Source organism: Halictus rubicundus, chromosome 16 (assembly GCF_050948215.1).
Source record: "Halictus rubicundus isolate RS-2024b chromosome 16, iyHalRubi1_principal, whole genome shotgun sequence".
In the NCBI taxonomy this organism is placed as follows: Eukaryota; Metazoa; Arthropoda; class Insecta; order Hymenoptera; family Halictidae; genus Halictus; species Halictus rubicundus.
Genome location: NC_135164.1, coordinates 3602228 through 3621892, shown reverse-complemented (window position 1 = coordinate 3621892; position 19665 = coordinate 3602228). Strand labels below are relative to the sequence as shown.

General features: G+C 41.3%; 1 protein-coding gene across 10 annotated transcripts; it reads left to right on the top strand.

Moving 5' to 3' along the window:
• Positions 1-187: 187 nt before the first annotated feature.
• On the top strand, positions 188-19523 carry Rno (PHD finger protein rhinoceros). Of its 10 annotated transcripts, none has more exons than XR_013083582.1 (12): positions 188-448; positions 2116-2165; positions 2247-2761; positions 3229-3385; positions 3629-3781; positions 3868-4155; positions 4292-4465; positions 4740-4912; positions 5136-5259; positions 5548-12901; positions 13290-13329; positions 14064-19523. XR_013083582.1 is itself a non-coding variant. In XM_076801926.1 (10 exons), the coding sequence occupies exons 3-10, from the start codon at positions 2304-2306 to the stop codon at positions 12733-12735; spliced, it is 8715 nt and encodes a 2904-aa protein (XP_076658041.1). In that variant the 5' UTR covers positions 188-448; positions 2116-2165; positions 2247-2303; the 3' UTR covers positions 12736-19523. The 10 variants fall into 10 exon arrangements, 1 of the variants encoding a protein (XP_076658041.1); XR_013083583.1 differs by having other exon boundaries at positions 13290-13444; positions 14337-19523; XR_013083580.1 differs by having other exon boundaries at positions 13290-13444.
• The last annotated feature ends 142 nt before the right edge of the window (positions 19524-19665 follow it).

Sequence of the window (19665 nt, the reverse complement as noted above, 5' to 3'; positions counted from 1 at the left end):
TAAATAATTTTGATGCTTGTTGTAATTTTAAGTATTAAAAAAAGGCCACATACGAAAATAGCTGGAAAATTGATTATTTCGATTATTTTATGATTATTCTCATGAAAGTTTGATGAAATTCAGTCGTATAGGAGATTGATGGAATTGCGGGCCTGCATATAGTGAAATTGTCAGAGGTTTTGATTCTGCTTGGTTTCCAGAGCAGCTGGTAGTCCGCGCCGCGCGGATAAGAAGAATCGCGAGATCTCACGGTGTTCTCGCGGGGTCACGTGACTCTGCGCTCAGACAGTTATTTTTTTAGGCATGATGGCGCCAAACAGCAGTATCCACATTAATGTAAATATAATATCGATTCGGTGCACCGCGCGAGGAAGAAAGCCATCGGGTGTCCTTACGGAGGCTATTTGAGGGCGTCGAGCGAGCTCAACAGGAGCCCTCGGCCCACGAAGTGAGTAAAACCGAGCTAGTCGCGGCTGCGACTCGAATTGCTAATGAGGACATCTTGGTTAGGCTGCCGTGACAGAGGCGTACTCGGACTACTGCCATCTCGGAGCTACCGATCGAAGAATAATTCGATCGTTCACGATCAAACGTACCGGCTATTATTCGTCACGTGCATCATCGCGCGCGAAATCACCCTTTCCGTCGATAGATCAATAATAAGGCATTTACTGCCTTCCAACCATCTCTATCTTTTTCTCTCTCTCTTACGTTCTGGTTCTCTCTTGCGCGCGCGTGCGTGTTCATGTTTGCGTGTGCGTGTCGAACTTGTGCTCGCGTGTTCGTATCCATATCGTGCGCCTGTGTTGCATTCACGTTGGTGCGTACCTGTGTATTCACGTCGCGTGTGCGTATTTACTTACACTGGTGTGCTGCATGTGCATTCGAATTCATATACGTGTGCGTACAGATGTGTATACCTGAGTGTCGAGATTCGTGTGCGAGTCGAGCCTGTCGCCATCTGTATTGTCAATGTTGTCGGCCAGCAGGAGCACCACCAGCCCAATGGACCCGTGAGCATTTTCGACTCTCCGCCCGATCTTCTTCTAAACGTCTATTCTCGACCGCGAGTCTCGACTTCCACGTGTCGAATCATCGAAAGTCTTACGGCGATCCTTCACGGTCGAGCCTCGGCGCCGCTCGAGCGTCGCCGCGGAGTAACTCCGTCGCAATGTTTACATGCCACCCGCCACGGCGACCAGTTTCTCCAAGATCCTTGTGCTTTTGCAACTGCTCGGGGCCTTATAGCGTTACGGATAAACGATTTTGTTCAAGTTATAACTCTTCCTGCTGGACTGCCCCATTTATAACCTCTCCGCGGCGGCCATCGAGGATCAACGGCCGCAGACCCCCTGCAATACAATCGGTTCATACCATCGGCCCTTTTGTCCAATTTTTATGCTCTCAAACAACTTTTATGTCGTTGGAAATCTTATATGATATCTTTTATTGTGTGCCAGTTTCCAGAATCGTGAATCTGTGTTACCAAATATCTCTCAGTCAGAGCTCTAAATTTCTGGATTTACTTTGCGAAGGAATGCTTTGTGTCTTGCATTTCTGTTCACTGTGAAATTCCAGTTTTTCTGTATATTTTAGCCTTTTTAACTTTGCAGTAGTAGTCTTCGGTTAGATTTAAACATCCTCTTCCCAAATGGCTTTCGTACAATTTGATTGAGTAGATATATCTCACCTTTTTTTTTCCTATGTGTTCAATGCTATATATTACTGTTTTGTTTACATTTCATTTTCACTTGCTGGATTTGTGATTTTTCTATTGCTTCTGTGAGAATGATGAATGATTTTCATTTATTTGATACGATACATAAATATTTGATTCTATACATTGTTTTGTTACAACTTGAGCTTACTGATTAGTCGTATTATCTGATATCTTAACTTTATTCTTTGTAATGTTTTTGTCAATACACCATAATGTTTTAAAAATTCCTTTGATCTTTTTAAAATCAACATATATACATTTGATATATATATATATATAATAATTATAGTGCCAAGCCGGTTTCTTTTTATTTCTGTGAATAAGCCCTGACTTAAATTTTTTTTATTTTGTTTTGTGTGGAGCAAATGTGACAACTATGCTTCTTCTTGTTACAGCTCCAAGAGGAATTCATTTTCTAGATAATAAATACATGGACGACTATGTAGTAAGTAATCAAATCATGGTTCTGTCTTCTTTTGTGTTCTCTGTTTTGTATTTTCGATTGAAGAAAAAACAAATGTTTTAGGGTGTGCGCGGCTCACCTGCACGTGCCACGTACCGCTAGCTCACTTGGTATAGTAGAATGGCACAGCGAGGCAAACGAATAAACAGAAACGACAATGATTTGGCGTCTTGCCCAGGCGCAATCAAAAGGCGCAAATGTCGGCTGGGTCCAGCGACGGGTTCGTCGTCGCTGGCAGCTACCATGGGGCCCTCAGAAGAGGAGGAGACGATGGCGTCGTCCAGTCAAGGAGGGGCATCCTGGACCCCCAGACCTCTTAGCGACATCAAAATCTCTAGTATATACAATCGCTCCTCTGCTGAGGCTCCAGCAGAATTATTTCGTAAGGATTTGATCAGCGCGATGAAATTACCTGACAGTGAACCACTAAGTCCCAATGAATATTGGGTCATTACTGATCAGTGGAAACAAGAATGGGAGAGAGGTGTTCAAGTACCTGTCAACCCAGATTCCCTTCCTGAACCTACAGTCACTATCACGCAGGCAGCACCTGTAAAACAGCACTCTGAATTCAAACTGTAAGTCCTTTTATTTGTACAATTTATATTCTTTTTAAATGTTGGTTTAAGAAAACGAAATCGGAAAGTGTAAAGTAACTACAGCAGTTTTAAGTAACATTGTATCTCATTAGACACATCAAACAGTCTGCAAATTATAAATTTCAGTAGTATATGTGCATGAACAATAATTCGACGTTTTTTAAGTGTAGCAAAAAATGTAGGTCAGTGATGGAATTGCAATTTATACTTTTGTGGTGTATATAATTCTATGAAATTATCCATTGTCTGTTGAGTCAGCATTGCTACCTGATAAAAGTGATTAAAATTGCATTTTATATGTGAAGCACATATTTAAAGAAATAATTGTTTGAAGATGAATGATTTTAAGCTAAAGACACTCGCGTTACAAGTAGATAAAAGATATTATTTCATGCTTTTTTATAATCAAACGTTAATAGTTTTCTTTTATAACAATGCTTTCATAGACCTAAGAAATTCGTAAGGATATCGCGTGACGATTACTTCAACGCAGAAGATCATCATTTAAGCACAACACCAGCACGAGCTGAGAAAGCTTGTGCTTATGACCTCGATGACACTGATATTGCTTGGTTGGATGTATTAAATGGTGAACGTGCACAGGTACATTTGAAGTTTCATGTTTTTCTTTTTCTAAATGTAAAGAAAGTAAATTTTCAAGTAGTTTTCATGTTTATTGAACCAATAGGTTGTTCGTTACGCGAAATTTAAATTATTAAATTATTTTTTTATCTTTTCTAAAATGAATCTATAATAGATGAAATATACAAACTGTACAATGTGGTTAGAGCATTCAAAAATATAATGTAAAAAGATATACTCCAATTTTGTTAAACAATATTTTAGGCTGGGCAATTGCCAATCACGGAGTCGCAACTGGAACGCGTGATAGAAGAACTAGAAGTTCGTTGTTGGGAAATAATACAGACTATCGTAAAAAATGAGGAAGGTCTTGGCATTGAGTATGATGAGAACGTAATTTGTGATGTTTGCAGATCTGTGAGTAATTTTTCCAGTAACACAATGAACATCCATAAGAAAAAGAACTGTCAAATAAAATCCGCGTTTGTTTTGTTTTCTATTAGCCTGATTCTGAAGAAGGAAACGAAATGGTATTTTGTGACTGCTGCAACATATGCGTGCATCAAGCTTGTTATGGAATTACTTCAATACCAGATGGTTCCTGGTTATGCAGAACTTGTTCTTTAAGTCAACGACCAGATTGTGTTCTCTGTCCTAACAAAGGTGGTGCTATGAAGTGTACGCGCAGTGGTCAAAAGTGGGCTCATGTCTCTTGTGCTTTATGGATCCCAGAAGTCAGCATTGGTTGTGTGGAAAGAATGGAGCCTATCACTAAAATATCCAGTATTCCGGTACATATATATTTGCACATTCATATAAGCTTATGATGACGAAATTTCCTTCTTTAATTGAGAAAGCACAGTGGTCGTTATTCAGAAATTGTAATTCATATAATGCAATATTAATAGGACAAACTTTTGATTACAGCAAAGTCGGTGGGCCCTAATATGCGTGTTATGTCGAGAAAGGGTCGGTGCTTGTATCCAATGCAGCATAAAGACGTGCAAGACGGCTTATCACGTGACGTGTGCCTTCAAATACGGTTTGCAGATGAAGGCAATCATTGAAAATGAGATGGCTGATGATGGAGTAAAATTAAGGGTACATTGATCTTACTTTCATCATAGTAGAAAACCAATGAGATACATTTTAGTAATGTAAGCATACGTTAAAAAAAAAAAAGAGAAGAGAAGTGGAGAACATTAATTGAATTTGTTTTGACAATAATGTTTTAATAACAAATAGTTAAATTTGTTAAAACAAATTGAAACACTACTAGGCTGTAGACTAGACAAAGTGACTATATAAGTTAAAGAACAAAATCTAGTAAGTTTGCAAATTTTTTAGAAAGAAAATGTAAATGTTCAATTTACAGTCCTACTGCCAAAAACATTGTAGAACGAATGCAAAAGATAAAGTTCAAGGGGCAGGAGGCAGTATAGGAAGCGGAGCGGACAAAGCAGGATCAGATTCGGAGGACGCAGAATCCAGGAGACGCAAAAGAAAAGACATGACTTCCGAGGAAAAGAATCAAGCACGTGCTGCAAAGTATGTATTACTATTACTGTATTGCAATTAACCATTTACAGTCGTAAGCCGAATATTTCTGACACGGAATGTACGAGCGGAGATAATTCTGATCGTCGAATGCAAAGTACTACTTGTTTGTTAGTAACTACAATTCTTTTCGTCATTTAAAACATTGCTTACTATAATGAAATGTTTTTCACTAATAAAATAAAATATTGTACATGTGGTTTTTGTGTATTAGATTGCAAGAAATAGAAGCAGAATTTGACAAACATGTGAGCTTAAAGGACATTGTTACGCAGCAGTTAGACGTGGATTCTGATGGCATTGTCTATATTTATAATTATTGGAAACTTAAAAGAAGAGTAAGTGACGTTTAAATATTTGATAAATTGATTAGTAAAGTCAGTTTTCATTATTTTATTAGTATGTTTATGAGCAACTAATCTAGTAAATCAGAATACACTTTGAAAGTTTATTTGTTATAGAAACGAAACAGTTCAGATAATAACATTATTTTTCTCGTGTGCACTTTAATTTGAACTTTATAATTCAGATCTAGCTCGAACTAAATGCATTTCTCTATAACTTTAACTACCGTATCGCGACCAAAGTGAAAAGTGTTTTAATTAATTGTTGTTTTGAATCTTTAGGCTGGTCATAACAAACCCCTGTTAGCACCACGTTGCGGAGAGCTTTCCGGAAGTGGATCTCGCAATCAAGGACAAGCAGCAGATCTCGAGAAAATGAGGACATTCGTGCAACTTCGGCAGGACCTAGAGAGAGTTCGAAATCTCTGTTATATGGTGGGCAGAAGAGAAAAACTATGTCGGTCTTTTCTCAGATTACGAGAGCAGACTTTCCACAAGCAAGCAATGGTGATGTCTGGCCCGCCATTACCGGCAGCTGCGGCGGCCGCCGTAATGGAAGCTAATCACGGGCCATCGATCTACGACCGTCTCTACTCCCACCCTGACTCTGAGGACCATACCCATGACTTTGACACGATCGTTGCCAGGATTGCTGGAATTGAATCACCGACCAGTGACGAGAAAAAGACACAACAACAACAGCAGCAGCAGCAACAACAACAACAACAACAACAACCACAACAACCATCGCAACAGCAGCAAGACTTCAATGGTGCCTCTAGTAAAAAGCTATACTTTAACGGCTCCGTCCGCAGAAAGAACCTTTATGGCAGTGATTTGTCGTCCGTTAGTAGCAGCGAGACGGACGCGACGAAAGTGAAAACGGAGAAGAAAACTCTTAAACTGGGAAGTGAATCAAGCACGGAAGACGACGCAAATGCATCAGCGAAAACGAAGCTGTCGCGTAGAAAGGCAAAGAAGAGTGGTCTGCACACGGATAAGTTGCTCAAAGAGAACAGTGAGAACGAGAAGCTTGTTAATAGTAGGTCAAACACGCTTCAACACATGGAGAAGGAGTTGGGAAGCGCTTCCGGTAGTGAAAGTGATGAACTGTTGCCTTTGAACGCCGTGACGACGAAACACCTTACAGCTTCAGCAATATATTCAGATACCGATTCAGACTCTCAGGAGCATACGTCTCATTCGTCGGCAGTTCTGATTACTAAAGCAGCGGTTAAAGAATTCTCTGCTGCGAACTTGTCGAAGAACGCGCAGAAAACCTTCAATAAAGATCCCAGACATACGGAAACTGCTTACCATAGCACTGGAACAAAGAACAAAGAGAATCAAAGTAAAGTTAGTACTAAGAAGAAAGAATACATACCCTCAGCGTTAATAGTACCTCAAAGACAAGCGGCGAAGAAGGCTTCGGAAATTATGCAGCGTACGCAACAGAGTAAGAAAGAAAATCCGGTGCCTGAAGTTCCAACGGAAACAGTGAAGCCTTCTGTAGAGGAGGTACCCAAGTGTTCTACTTCTTCTAAACCACAGAAAGAAAAAAGTCCCAGCAAGAAACAAAAAGAAAGTAAACCCCCGAAGGAGGTCAAGAATAACGATGTCTACGATTTTGATAAGGAATTCGGCGATGGAACAGAAATCTTGGCGTACGTTCCACAAAGGCAAGCTGCAAAGAAGGCTGCCGAGCACATAAAGAGTGGTTTAGGCAGCAAGCCTACGCAACAGCAGATCGAACAAGAGACTCTCGATGGAAGGAAAAAGGAATCTCCGGAAAGTGGCAAACGGAAGGAAGTTAGAAAAGACGATGCTTCTTCTTCGTCCAGGAAAGAAGAGTTGTCTTCGAGAAAGGACGAAATGTCTTCTTCGTCGTCATCCTCATCATCTTCTTCTTCATCTTCTTCATCATCGTCTTCGTCCTCCTCTTCGTCATCTTCTTCCTCATCGAGGAAAGAAGAAGCTTCAAGGAAAGAGGAGTTGCCCTCGAAGAAAGAAGAATCTGCTTCGAGGAAGGAAGAGGTACTTTCCAAGGACAATCGGTCTAGAAGACCAAGGAAACCCAGTGAAAGGAAGTCGGCGCTCTCCAGTAACAGCGACAGTAGCAGTAGCAGCAACAGTTGCAGCAGTTCGACAGAAAGTAGTAGTGATTCTGAGAGTCCTAGTCGTAGAAGGCTCTCGAATGATATAAAGGACGCTTCTTCTTCCACCACTTCCTCCGAAAGCGACGCCGGAAACAGGACGAAGAGTAGATTGGCAACGGCTCCAAGCGCGACAAACAAAAAACAACAATCTGTTAAAGCATCACCGGAACGAGAAACCGAAAGGAAACCAATCTCAGGGCGGAAACTTAAGAAGCTGCCCGAGAAGAAGCTTAAAACTTCCGACGGGCGGCGGGGACCAGAGTTTCAGCCGCCTACTGAGAGAGAGGAACCTCGTAGAACCTCTAAAGAACAACAACAAGAACAACAACAGGAGGCAAAGAAGCAGGATCAGAGAGACAGCAAGAAGCAACAACAACAACAACAACAGCAACCACAACCACAACCAGCCACGGGAACGGAGGCTAATGAGGATCTGCTCCTTGGGGCTGGAGATCATGATGGGGCAAGAAGTGTTTCTGGGTCCAGACCTGCCAAGAAGTCGGGTCAGGCTGCTAAACAACAGTCCCAGTCACGAAAAGAAGATAACAAGACTAAACCTGAGGGCAGAAAGCGAAAACCAAATGAGTTTGCCACGAAGGATGAAAAGAAAGAAACGACCAAAAAACCGGAGAAACGGGTGAGTGAGAAGCAAGTCAAGGAAATTGAAAAGAAAGATGAGGAACAGAGTAGGAAGGACGAGTCGAAGACTGTGGTGCAAGAAAAGATTAACGAAACCATCGAGAATTCCCTCAAGAACGACGACAAGAAGGCTAAGAAACTTGGAGGCAGCAAAGAGGCAGTGAATACGTTGGAGGAGGAGATGAAGCAGCGTAGAGCCGAAAGGGATAGTCCGAAGAAATCGCTTAGGACTGGAGGTTTGGATAAATTATTAGAAAAACGCGAACATCTGGACAAAATATCAAAGAGTAAGAATTCGGAGGTGAAGGTCGAGAAGTTTGTTGACGAAGAAAAAGAAGAGAAAGAAATCTTAGAAGAGCCTCCACAAATAAAGGAAACTATTAAGAACGAAGATCGTAAGAATCACGTTACTGAAAGCGAAATATTAATCGAGAAGGCGAAACCTGAAGAGCTGCCCGAGCAAGAGCCGATTAAGAAAGACATTGTAGAAGCATCACAACCAGAAAAAATACTTTCTTTTGATAAGAAGAAATCTGAAAGGAGCACGGAGAACTATATTGAATCATCGACCATGGAAGTCGTCGTTCCTGTAGGGGAAAATCTTCCAAAGGAGACGCCGGAAGAAGATAGTGTTAAGATTGTTTCGGAGAAAGTTGAAACCATAGAAAAAGATCATCAGAAGAGACGGAAATCTGTGAATCGATCGATCTTCTCGCCGCAGCACGGCAAGGATCCGAGTGTCTCAGAATTGTTTGATTTTGATCAGGATATGCTGACCGAAGAGATGGTGAACGAGGACGGATTCGGTATATCCAGAGACCCGGAGGAACGATCGGCACCATTGAGTTTCTCCTTCAACAACGAGCTGTGGTTCAAGGAGGACTCGAAAGAAGATAGTGCTAGGGAAACTCTCCATCTCGTGGAGAAACTACGCATGGAACTCTCGAAGAAGTCGAATTCTAGTCAGTTTGAATTAGAGGCAGTACCTGTGGACGGTCAGATAAAGAAGGAAGAACCACTGGTGGAGAAGGCGTTTGAACAACAACAGCAGCTACAGCCACCACAACATCAACTGCAGCAGTCGCATCTGCAACACCAGTTGAGTTTGCAACCGGAGAAGGAGACAAAGAATCTTGAACCTACAGAGCCATCGGTCTTGGATGTGAAGAATAACGTTGAAATGCCCGAGGGAGAGATAGTCGTTAACGAAGCCCGTCCCGGTAGCTGTAAAGACACGATAGACGAAAAGAGGAAAACGTGCTACTCAAATACCAATGATAGATACACGGCCTACGAGGAGGATCGAGAAACGAACAAGGTCAGTCTGGTGGAACGATCGAAGCTCGATCGTGCGGAGACCGACGAGAGGTGGGTTCCGCCGAGTACAAACAACTTCGAGCCTACTGATGTTCAACACCTGAATGCTCTCATGGAAACGCAAAATCATCGATACGGCAATCACCAGTTCACTAACGAATCTATTCAAGATAGCGAATCATTGACACGTTCACACTTGAATGCAACTACCTTACAAGAGCAATATCTTCTTCAACAATCGCACACTATACTTCATGGCCAGCGCGAGGCACACGAGAGGACAATACTAGATCAACAAATACCCGAGGAGAACCCTATGGACATGGTGAACAGGCATCTAATAGGATTACCAGCGTCCGAAGACGATCAGGCAGCCGAGATAATGGACAGAGCATTGGAAAAGGAAGACGATGTTGTCAGACAACAAGAATACGATCAGAACTCTCCGTACAACGATGTTAATAGCCGACCGGATACCAGATGGGCAGAGAGTCAAGTTCTGCCCTCTCGTAGATCCACATCTTCGTCGATCACGTCTGCCTCATCCGCCGAGGATCATACCATTCCACCGTACAAGAACGTCCCAGGAATTCCTTTTCCACCGTGCTCGATCGAACAAACTTATTATACAGACTCGAACTACGGTACTGGTCCAGTCTCTCTATTTCCGCCTCAGTCTTGTGCCGCCCCGTTGCCATACCCATCGCCCGGGACAGCCCTCTTCCCGCCTGCATTTGGAGCCGCCTTTCCGGCGGCACAGTCCCTGTTGCCGCACGTGAAGCCTCTGGAGGACTCGCTGAACCTACAAGCCTCACCCTGCACCGCAGCGTTCACGTCTTCCTCGCACAATATGGCGCTCACAGCCGCTATGGTCTCGCCTACTAAAATAGCTACACCTCCACCGCCGCCTCCACCACCACCTCCGCAAGTACCACCACCAACCGAAACCATCGACAGGACACAGCAACAGACGCAGGTTGCCGAAACACCGTCCTTGCCCCTGAACTTCTTGAACGCTATAGTACCAGAGAGTCACATTGCCGAGCCTACCGTCGAGACTATACCCGAAGTCCTAACCGACGCTAAAATCCAACACCCGGGGAAGAAGTCGCCCTCGAAGCCTACCAGAACCTCTGCAAGAGTTACTTCGTTACAGAGTAAGTCCCCAGGAAAGTCTCCCAGGCAAGAGACTCAGAAAGGTGTTCCTGGCGCGAGAGGAAGGGGCAGAGGTGCCAAAAGCTCCGCTCAACATTCTAGTTATAGGACTCGTGGTCGTGGTCGGGGCAGAGGTCGAGGAGGCAGAAATCAACACACAGGTCTCTCCTTGGTCTCGGGCGCGAGCGTCGGACAACACGATGACTCTATACAAAACAAACTGGTCGGCACGGTCTACGACTTCGACTCTGACGAAGATTCCACCAGCGAGGCGAACATCGCCGATTTACGCACCATGAGAGAGAGGAAGAAATCGACGGACGCTGCAACCGCTGGAGTCGAGAGGAGGGATTCGACCGTCGTGGTCCCTGAAAGCGTCCAATCGAGACTTTCTAGTCCCGGAGGCAGCAGGAAGTACCTGGAGGACAGGAGATTATCCTGTTCTCCTGGCCACGACGACTCTGGCGTCGTGGAAAACGAGTCGAACGCTGGACAAAGCTTCGATACTGTTCTACCGCTGATCCCTGGTCCCGTCGACATGAGAACGTACAATTCTACTCTGGATGCGTCCAGTTCTTCCACGTTGCACGGGCAGAGCTACGACAACCATTTCCTAAGTACGTTCACCAGTGTTTCAACGAGCGATCCCACGCTTCCGGACATCGAGGAAGACTTGGACAAGGAATTGAGATCCGCGTTGATCGGCAAACAGGGTCAGGAGGACTGTTCGAAGCCAAGCTTCGATGCCAACATCGACGCCTCTTCTTCCGGTTTCGCGGATGCCAATAAGGTTTCCTTGACGGACTCGCGGAACCAGTTGAAGGTGAAAATCAAAGGTCCGTTCCTCGACGCGAATTACGTTCCTGCCTCATCGGTGCCTCCGTTGGCTCAACAAGCGCCCGTAATCATCGCACCGGCTGCTACCAGTGCTTCCGTAGCTTCCGGAACGTCGAATCTCAGGCGGATGAGGAAGAAAGAGTTGCTCAGACAGTATTGTTCCCAGGACATGAACATGGACGAGCCAGGTTGCGGGAACCTGGCAACGTCCGCACCGATCATCATACCACCTATCAATCGCACAGTAATCACTATACCCAAAGCTGTCGCGTCAATGACCAGTATACCGACCAGAGAAGACTACAAAGCGGTAGTCGACGCGAACATGGAGAAGAAACGAAGAAAAGAACGACCGGCCGGGTTCCTGGACACGAACGAGGAGGAAGGTAACGTGGAAAGGAGACGGGGCAGCGCTACCAACGGCGCCAGTTCTAGCGGAAACACTCCGGTTGTGAATGCGGATCGTCGTAGAGGAAGGCAGAGCAGCGGTGGTAGGTCAACGACAACAACCACGTCGACCACCACGACGAATAGCGGTCCGCCTAAGTTAAAGATCAAAATCGGTAACAGTATAATCGGTGGTCAAGAGACCGGTCAGGACGACAGAACCAGGATTAGACCGCCGAAGAAGCGGTTGAGTAGTATTCCTAGTAGCACGCCGAGTATAGAAGAGTTACGCAGAGAGAGTATGAAATTCAGGCGGATGATCATGGCCGGTTTTGACAACGATGAGAAGCTTCGGCAGAAGAGCAAGAAGGATAAGAATGGCAAGAGAAAGAAACGTCAGTCCAGCAGGAAAGAAGCTAGGGTTCGAATCCTGGAAGGCGGTGCTGCTCCACCGAAGCTGATCATTAGGTTAGGCAAGGGGAACGATTCACCGGATGAACTGCCGATTATGCTGACAGACGAGGAAGAGGAGGACGAGGAGGAACGACATCCGACTGATAGCAGGGTAGGTCCTCCGCCGCCGGAACCGGCGAAGGATGAACCAGTTTATCCGGCGGTGGTTGCGACCATCGAGGAGAAACAGCCTACCGATCCAGATACTGGCGGAAGCGCGCCTAGGAACGTTCGTTCGGCTAAGGTCACGCCGATCAGGTTAAAATTGACACGTTGCCAGGAGGGTTATGAGCTGAAGGGCCCGTCGGTCCACGGTGAAGAGTCCGGTTTAACGACGGAGAAGCAGAGAAGTCCCGAAGTGACGAACGAGGAGGCGAGGAATCCACCGGTGAAAAATCAAGAGGAGGATTCCTCCAGGGAAGAAGAGGAAGAGGAAGAAGAGGAGAGCAATAGCAATTCCGTGCAAAGAGACTCCTCCGCGTGTCCTGCCGCGACTAGTATACCGCAAGGATGCCAAGTTAGGTGATAATTAATGATACTCGTGGAGTAATGGAGCAAGAGGACACGGTGCTCGTTTAACTTCGATTTTGTTAACGTCGAAAACAGACTCGATATGCAATTATGATCGCGGTTGCTAGCGATATGAGCGCACGCGTCGCTGTGATAAGGTGGACAAAAAAGCGTTTCACGAGGTATGGTTCTTTTTATAGAGGCAGATGAAGAATATTATACTTTTTTTAGTCGAGAGCGTTTTTAAAGAGTGCGTTTTAGAATCACAGTGATTTTATATGAAACAAATTTTTTTGTAATTTTGATTCAACAAAATGCAGTGCTCGAATCAACGAAATCTGTTTGGAACGGTGTAGAATGTTTCAATTCGCTTTTCAACAGCTTTTTTCATATGAAATCATCACCTTTTTGGTTGCAATAATTCTTGGACACTCTATAGTCAATGAAGCGTGTTATTGGTTTAGTGGGAAAACGTAGAACGTGGTTCTTTTTTGAAAAATTAAGATCAATCGAATTTAATTATTTATTATCGTCGAAGATCATTGACAATTACCATTTTATGTTTTACAGATTATCCAGTACTTGGGCAAGAAATTAGTCATATAGAAAGGTCCTAATTAGTTAGCGGTGCGCTGGTATCCGACAACTTCCGGTTTCTTGCCAATTGTGTACAGTGGTTTACGAAAATAATCGAAGGCTCGCAGCCCTCTTCTCTAATTTAATATGTAAGTTATTCACAAGGATTTCGAAATATTATGAGTACGGTAAGATTCAGCTGTCACGAAAGGGTGAAAAACATCAGACTCGATCATAAATAACTTTCATTCGCCTTTTTGAAACTTATCATTCAAAAAAATCATTTATAATTAATATTATATACTTTCTTTCTTATTTTAACTACATACACCAACTTTTTATATACTTTCCATTATTAGTAAGGTCCGGTTTTCTATTTATTTGATAGTTTTACATAAGGTAGAACACACATTTTTTCCAGGAAAGGTGCATTTTTTTTTGTCGAAGATGAAAGTTATCTATGATCTAACGTAGCAATTAACACAAATTCTAATAATATTAGACGTTACCATTTGTTTGGGTGACATTCAAAGCTAAAGTAAACACATTCTATCATAATTTTCAACTGTGAATTTGATTGTTGCGTTGTATCGTGCTTATGGATAGTATTTCGAAATATACAGTGTAACATACATACATGTTATCTTCGTTAAATTATCGATAAGAAATGTTGAAACATTTTCGCGATCCACTGTACTCGGTCGGGTACCTGAAGCTTCAACAGAGACTTGAACAATATTTTTCAAATAAGAAACAACTGCTTTACAGACAGTTGAGTCAGAAAGAAACTCCTAAAAATGGGGAACGATGGATACAATTGAGGAATATAAATGTTGTCAGTGCCCACTAAGCCCGCAATACGGTACCTTTTATGATTTTGTACAAGATTATACGGAGTTAATAAGAAAATCATTATTTATATAACGTTGATGGTAATATTTGCAAAACCTTTTTATCCTAAATGTTTTTGAATTTGTCTTATATGGCTGAAAAAATGAAATCGTTATCTATTTCTCGGTATTACGAACGAACGTCTTTTAGACAGACTTCACCTTCTCACGGCGACCGAAAACGTTCAGTTTGACGAGAGAGGAAACAAGGTGATAGGAACTTCTAAGATATACTCGTTTCGGACTCGCTACAAAGGACATTCTCCGACGTTATCGAAGAACCTATGCTCCTCGAGGAATCCGGTTTTATTCTTAACAATACTCGAGAGACGAAACGGGCGTGCCATTTCGCGGCGGCGACGACGACGACGAAATGTCTGTGTTTTTCCTTTTGCGAAAGAACAGACGAAGAACCGGTCGAGGCCGTTGACGAGGATCTCTCCAAAGAATCATATTCATTCATTTAGAAACTCTTACATTTAAAATAAACAAGAAGAATAGTCGTACACTAAGAACATAGTAATCAAACTGCCACATTTTCCATGTTATTAATTTTATTCAAACATGTACATCTAGAAAGTGTGTCTGTATATCAACATTTGTAATAACAAATTAACAAGAACAAACGTTACAAAGTGTCGATATTCAACATACCACTATATAGGTTTGAATGTAATTAATAATATTCAGAATAGAATTTCTTTCATTTGTACACACGTATTGTGTGATTAATCTTGTAGCTCATTATATGTGGGGTAGTTATCTAACATTAGAACTTAAAATGCTATCATCATTTTTGATAATACAATACATCTAGGGAAGTACTATTATTTCATATGTTTGCTCAAAAATTGCATTAGTTTTTCCGGATTTTCCAAAATAAAATAGTCTATTATTTTCATGCTCGCTGTCAGGTGTCGCCTTAGAAGCTTTTTCAAAATTAAAGTATTTGTGGGTTATAGCGATTGCACAGCAAAAATATTTTCTTGCATTATCAACAGTTGTGAAGGCATTTGAAAGTTCATTATTTAATGGCTGATCCTATGTTGATACAAAATAATTGCAAAGGGATATAGCAAATAAGAGGATTCTAGAGAGCACTTCGTACACGGCCTTGTCAGCCCCTTCGCAGTAAGAACTAGTTAATTGTACATATTTGTAATCTACGATTGTATTTAGTTTAAGTCGATGAGACAGAGGGAAGAGTGATTGAGCGAGTGTGTATGTGTGAAGCGTGTGAATGCGCGCGAGAGAATTTTGTAATCAGTGCGAAGCTTACGTGATGGCTGTGTTTTACCACGCGGTCCGATCTTCCAGACAGTCCTGGGCCGTGCAGAAACGTTCGGTAACCCCCTAATTAAACCGTTGAATATCACTCGAGTGATTCCCTTCCGTCAACGAGAGGCCGTCGCTCGACCTTTTACGTTACATGAAAAAAGAAACATAATAGTACATAGTGTAAAATCAAGCGGTAGAACAAACGCGTGTATATCGGGCGGAGTAATTCGAAAAACAGTGTATTAGATAATTCCACAATACTGTCGTCTCTAATGTTATTTTTAGATTTAGAGATGTTAGTGTAACTATTTTTAATCATTGTTATATTTAACTATTTCACCCTATGATAATGTTCCACGTTTCAATCATTTCTCAATTTTTCTGTCACAATATCGTCACTTTGATTTACGCAAAATGACTAGTGGAACGACATTACCTGTGGAATCATCTGGTATTTTGGAAGTAAATCATCCGCCACGAGGACAATGCAGCTGCGCGACAGACAGCCTTTTCCAGCGGAAAATGCAGAACTCGATGAATCCGTATAGTCTAATCGCAATAGTCGTCCACGATTACGCAGTTGTCCACACAGACATCCCATAAATATACATAAGTACGCGTAGTGTAAACCATGTCGATCAAAGCAAATTCGTAAGAACCGTATAACGCACGCATTCTTCATCGTTTTTACGAGTTCATTTGATATTATATATAGTGTCTTAATCGTCAGAACGTCGTTCTGGTTTTTTTATATATATAATATATTATATACATATGTAATATATTTTATATATGAAAAAGTATATTTTACACCGAGTACAATGTTAATAATTTATTCTTATTTAGTGTAAATAAGTTCTATAGAGGAAGTATGTTTTTATACGATAGTGTATATATATATATAAACATATATATATATTATACATAGCATTATACATAATTCGTTCGCTCTCCTTTTGGTTTTTACGTGTTTACTTTGAAAGATTTATATATACATATAAATATATATAATCGGTAATTTCGTATCGAGTCGCGTCGAAATACATTCTATTCCCTCAGGGACGGCTGCGTAATTACGGGATCTCGTTCCCATGGACATCTCGTTATTTTAATGGACTATAAGAGGATACATTGCATCTCACTTTATTGCCCGAAATACTTTTTCCCAGTTCGATCATTTTTTTTAAAGCATTTGTACTTGCAGTGTAGTGCAATCCCCCTCCCCCCTGAAAGTTTCATGTAATGAGTACACAGCGGGTACAAAAAGATTTTGCAGATTTTATAAATTGTTATACTATTAAAACTTTTTAACTTAATCATCGATTGTAATAAGCATCGAGGCGATATGCTCCGTTGTACATTTCTTCGTCTTCTTCAATGTATATATTATAAAAGAATTGAGTATGCAAACGCGTTTTGTATCCACTGGGTATTTATTTGGAAAATAGATGGCAAGGATAACTTAAGGTCACTCTGTCGTTTTTCATTATACATAATAAGTTGTTACTCGTGAAATGAGTGCATTTTATTAGTCAAGGAGGCCAGGGGACCCAGTAATCGAAGCACGAAGTCGTTGAAAGTCTACAAAAGCTCTACATAAATTAAATTATTAAAACAAGAGAACAGAGTGACCTACATTTTCCCGTAACATTTTCGCTAAGAATCGATTATGTTTTCATCTTTTTACGATTCTAATCAAACCATACAATATTACCACAAATGTTTTTTACTTCTGACTAAGGAATCATAGAACTAAATCAAAATTGATAGACGTTTCATATAATTTTGTATTTAATAAATCCCTTAATAGATGGAGTCTGAATGTTTTAAGTAAATTTTTTTCCAAATATTCTTGAACTTGGGAAAATATTTCCAGTGACAAAGTTTAGTGAGACACTCTGTATATGGTCGCGACGTAATTCAGATCCGGATCGTGTTGCGTTCTCTTTGCAAAAAGAAATTTTGTCCTCGTTTGGAACTCCGCCACGGTGTTGGCAACGTAGGAAGATTTCTTCCTGTCGCCGTGTATTGCGTAACTTCCGTTTCCTCTTTCGTTGCGAGGACAAAGAAAAGGAAATCAATTAATTAAACAAGAAAATAATGATTATAAAACGTAACTTATTCGCTCGGAAACCCGGGGTACGGAATTTCTCTGCGCGGACCGGTGTACTTTCATCCCAGATCCAGTCAGCAAATCTCATTACGTCCGCTATTGCGTACTTATTGTTCTGTTTTCCTTCTTCTCGTTTTAATTAACACCATCATGGGAATGTCCGTTCCGTTCATTGAAACAGTTCGGAATCAAAATCAAACTTTTTACAAGTATGTAATGCGGAGATTCGTCACGATTAGCGATCATTTCTTGTGTATTTGTAGTTTTCTATCGTTTAATGTTGTATTTTATATATGTATGTGTGTGTACAATACTATGCACACGTATGTATTATATGTACAGATTATCCGTTTAGAAATACCGTGTCCGTGACACGAAAGATCCCTGTGCTAACCGCACGTCGAATTCTCAAAACGTGTTCTATTATCGTTTCTCTGTTTAATTAAGTTGTTGTTTATTACATCTTTTAAGTTATTGACAAACAATGTCGCAGATTGCAAAACTTCTACCGCGCCGCACTCGCATTGTACGATGTTGTGCGCGTGTTCATCTACGACGTTCAAGATTGTACTTGTTTTTATATGAATTTTGATACATCAACACCTGTGCAAGAGAACGTAACGGAACGTTTCTTAAACGTTTACGAATACCTCGTAATGTGTTTTATTTTTTAATATCTTGTTGCTCGTTGTTTATCGATTTTACGTGGGGTCTCATTTAATGAAATCCCGGAGGATGATAATGAGGGAATTGTCGTCGATGGAAACAGTGCAAAAGAAATTTTTTTGTAAATTTTTTCTCTCTTGTAGCTTGATATCGATCTCGAGTGGCAAACATTTTTATTAATATAATTGAAAGATCAACGTATTGCGTATTTATGAGTTGTAATACATTTCTGTAGAAAATGGCGGTGCAATATGCTACGAATACCTAGAATTTTCTATCTACTTGTCTACGTGTTTCAGTGCTTAAACAGACACCGTTCATGAAACTGGAGGGAGAATGATTGAATTTTTTAATTTTTGCACTTGGCTCAAAGATTCCTTTATTTATAATACGTAATATTGAAAACATTGTGAACCGAATATTCTGACCATCATACACAAATGTATATCGTTTCATTTTCTTTCCCTATAAGTCAGCTCCGGACGTCTAAACTGTCTATGCACCGGAAATGCATCTGTACCGGAAGCGGTGTCTCGCTCAACATCAATCTTGTGGCTACGTTTGATATGTACATTTTTTGTTATTTATATCATCGACTTTATCCAACAATTGTGTTTACACTTAACCGGCCATGCTACGCGGACCTGGTGACGAAATAAACAAAAAGAACAATACCATTCGTCACAGTGAATTTGTAAATAAGAAGATTAAAGTTGCAAGGCTGAGATCGACAAGTGGGTTTTAATCGTTTCAATGTCGACTGGTTCTAGGATCGAAAGGAATGTTAATACAATATATTAAAAATAGTTAGAATCCTGAATTTTCGGAGAAGAAATAACGTTACGTGTCTTGGATGCCAGAAAGCAAGAGAATGAGAGAATGAGAGAGTGAGATAGAGAGAATCTCGTCGACGATAAACGGAGCCTTAGCGGAGCCTATTACGTTGTACAGAGAAAGAGAAGTGAAAACTAAGAGAGTGTGAGTGAGAGAAAGGAAGCACGCGCGCCAAGCGAAATCGTTTTATTTCAAATCGTTTCTTACGCTAAGCATAGGAAAAAGAACCCGATAACGATGAATTTCTCATTAAAAGAACAGAACCGTTGGAACGCGTCCACATGTGACCACGAGCGTGGACCCATACAACAAGCCGGACACATGCGCGAGACATATATATAAATATATAAATATATAAATAGTTTTATTATATTGCAAAGTGAAATAATACAATATTTAGCTACTGTATATAATGTAAAAGAAAAAGCTGGTCTTGTAAGATACGGATTAAGGTGTTTTAATGTGCACATAGCCGCGTCATTGTCAATAATCATATTATTACGATTAATAATAATTACAGTTTTTTAAAAAAAAATGAAAACCAGTGTTGAAATTCTTGAGTTATATCTTATTCGACTGTACTCTTTAT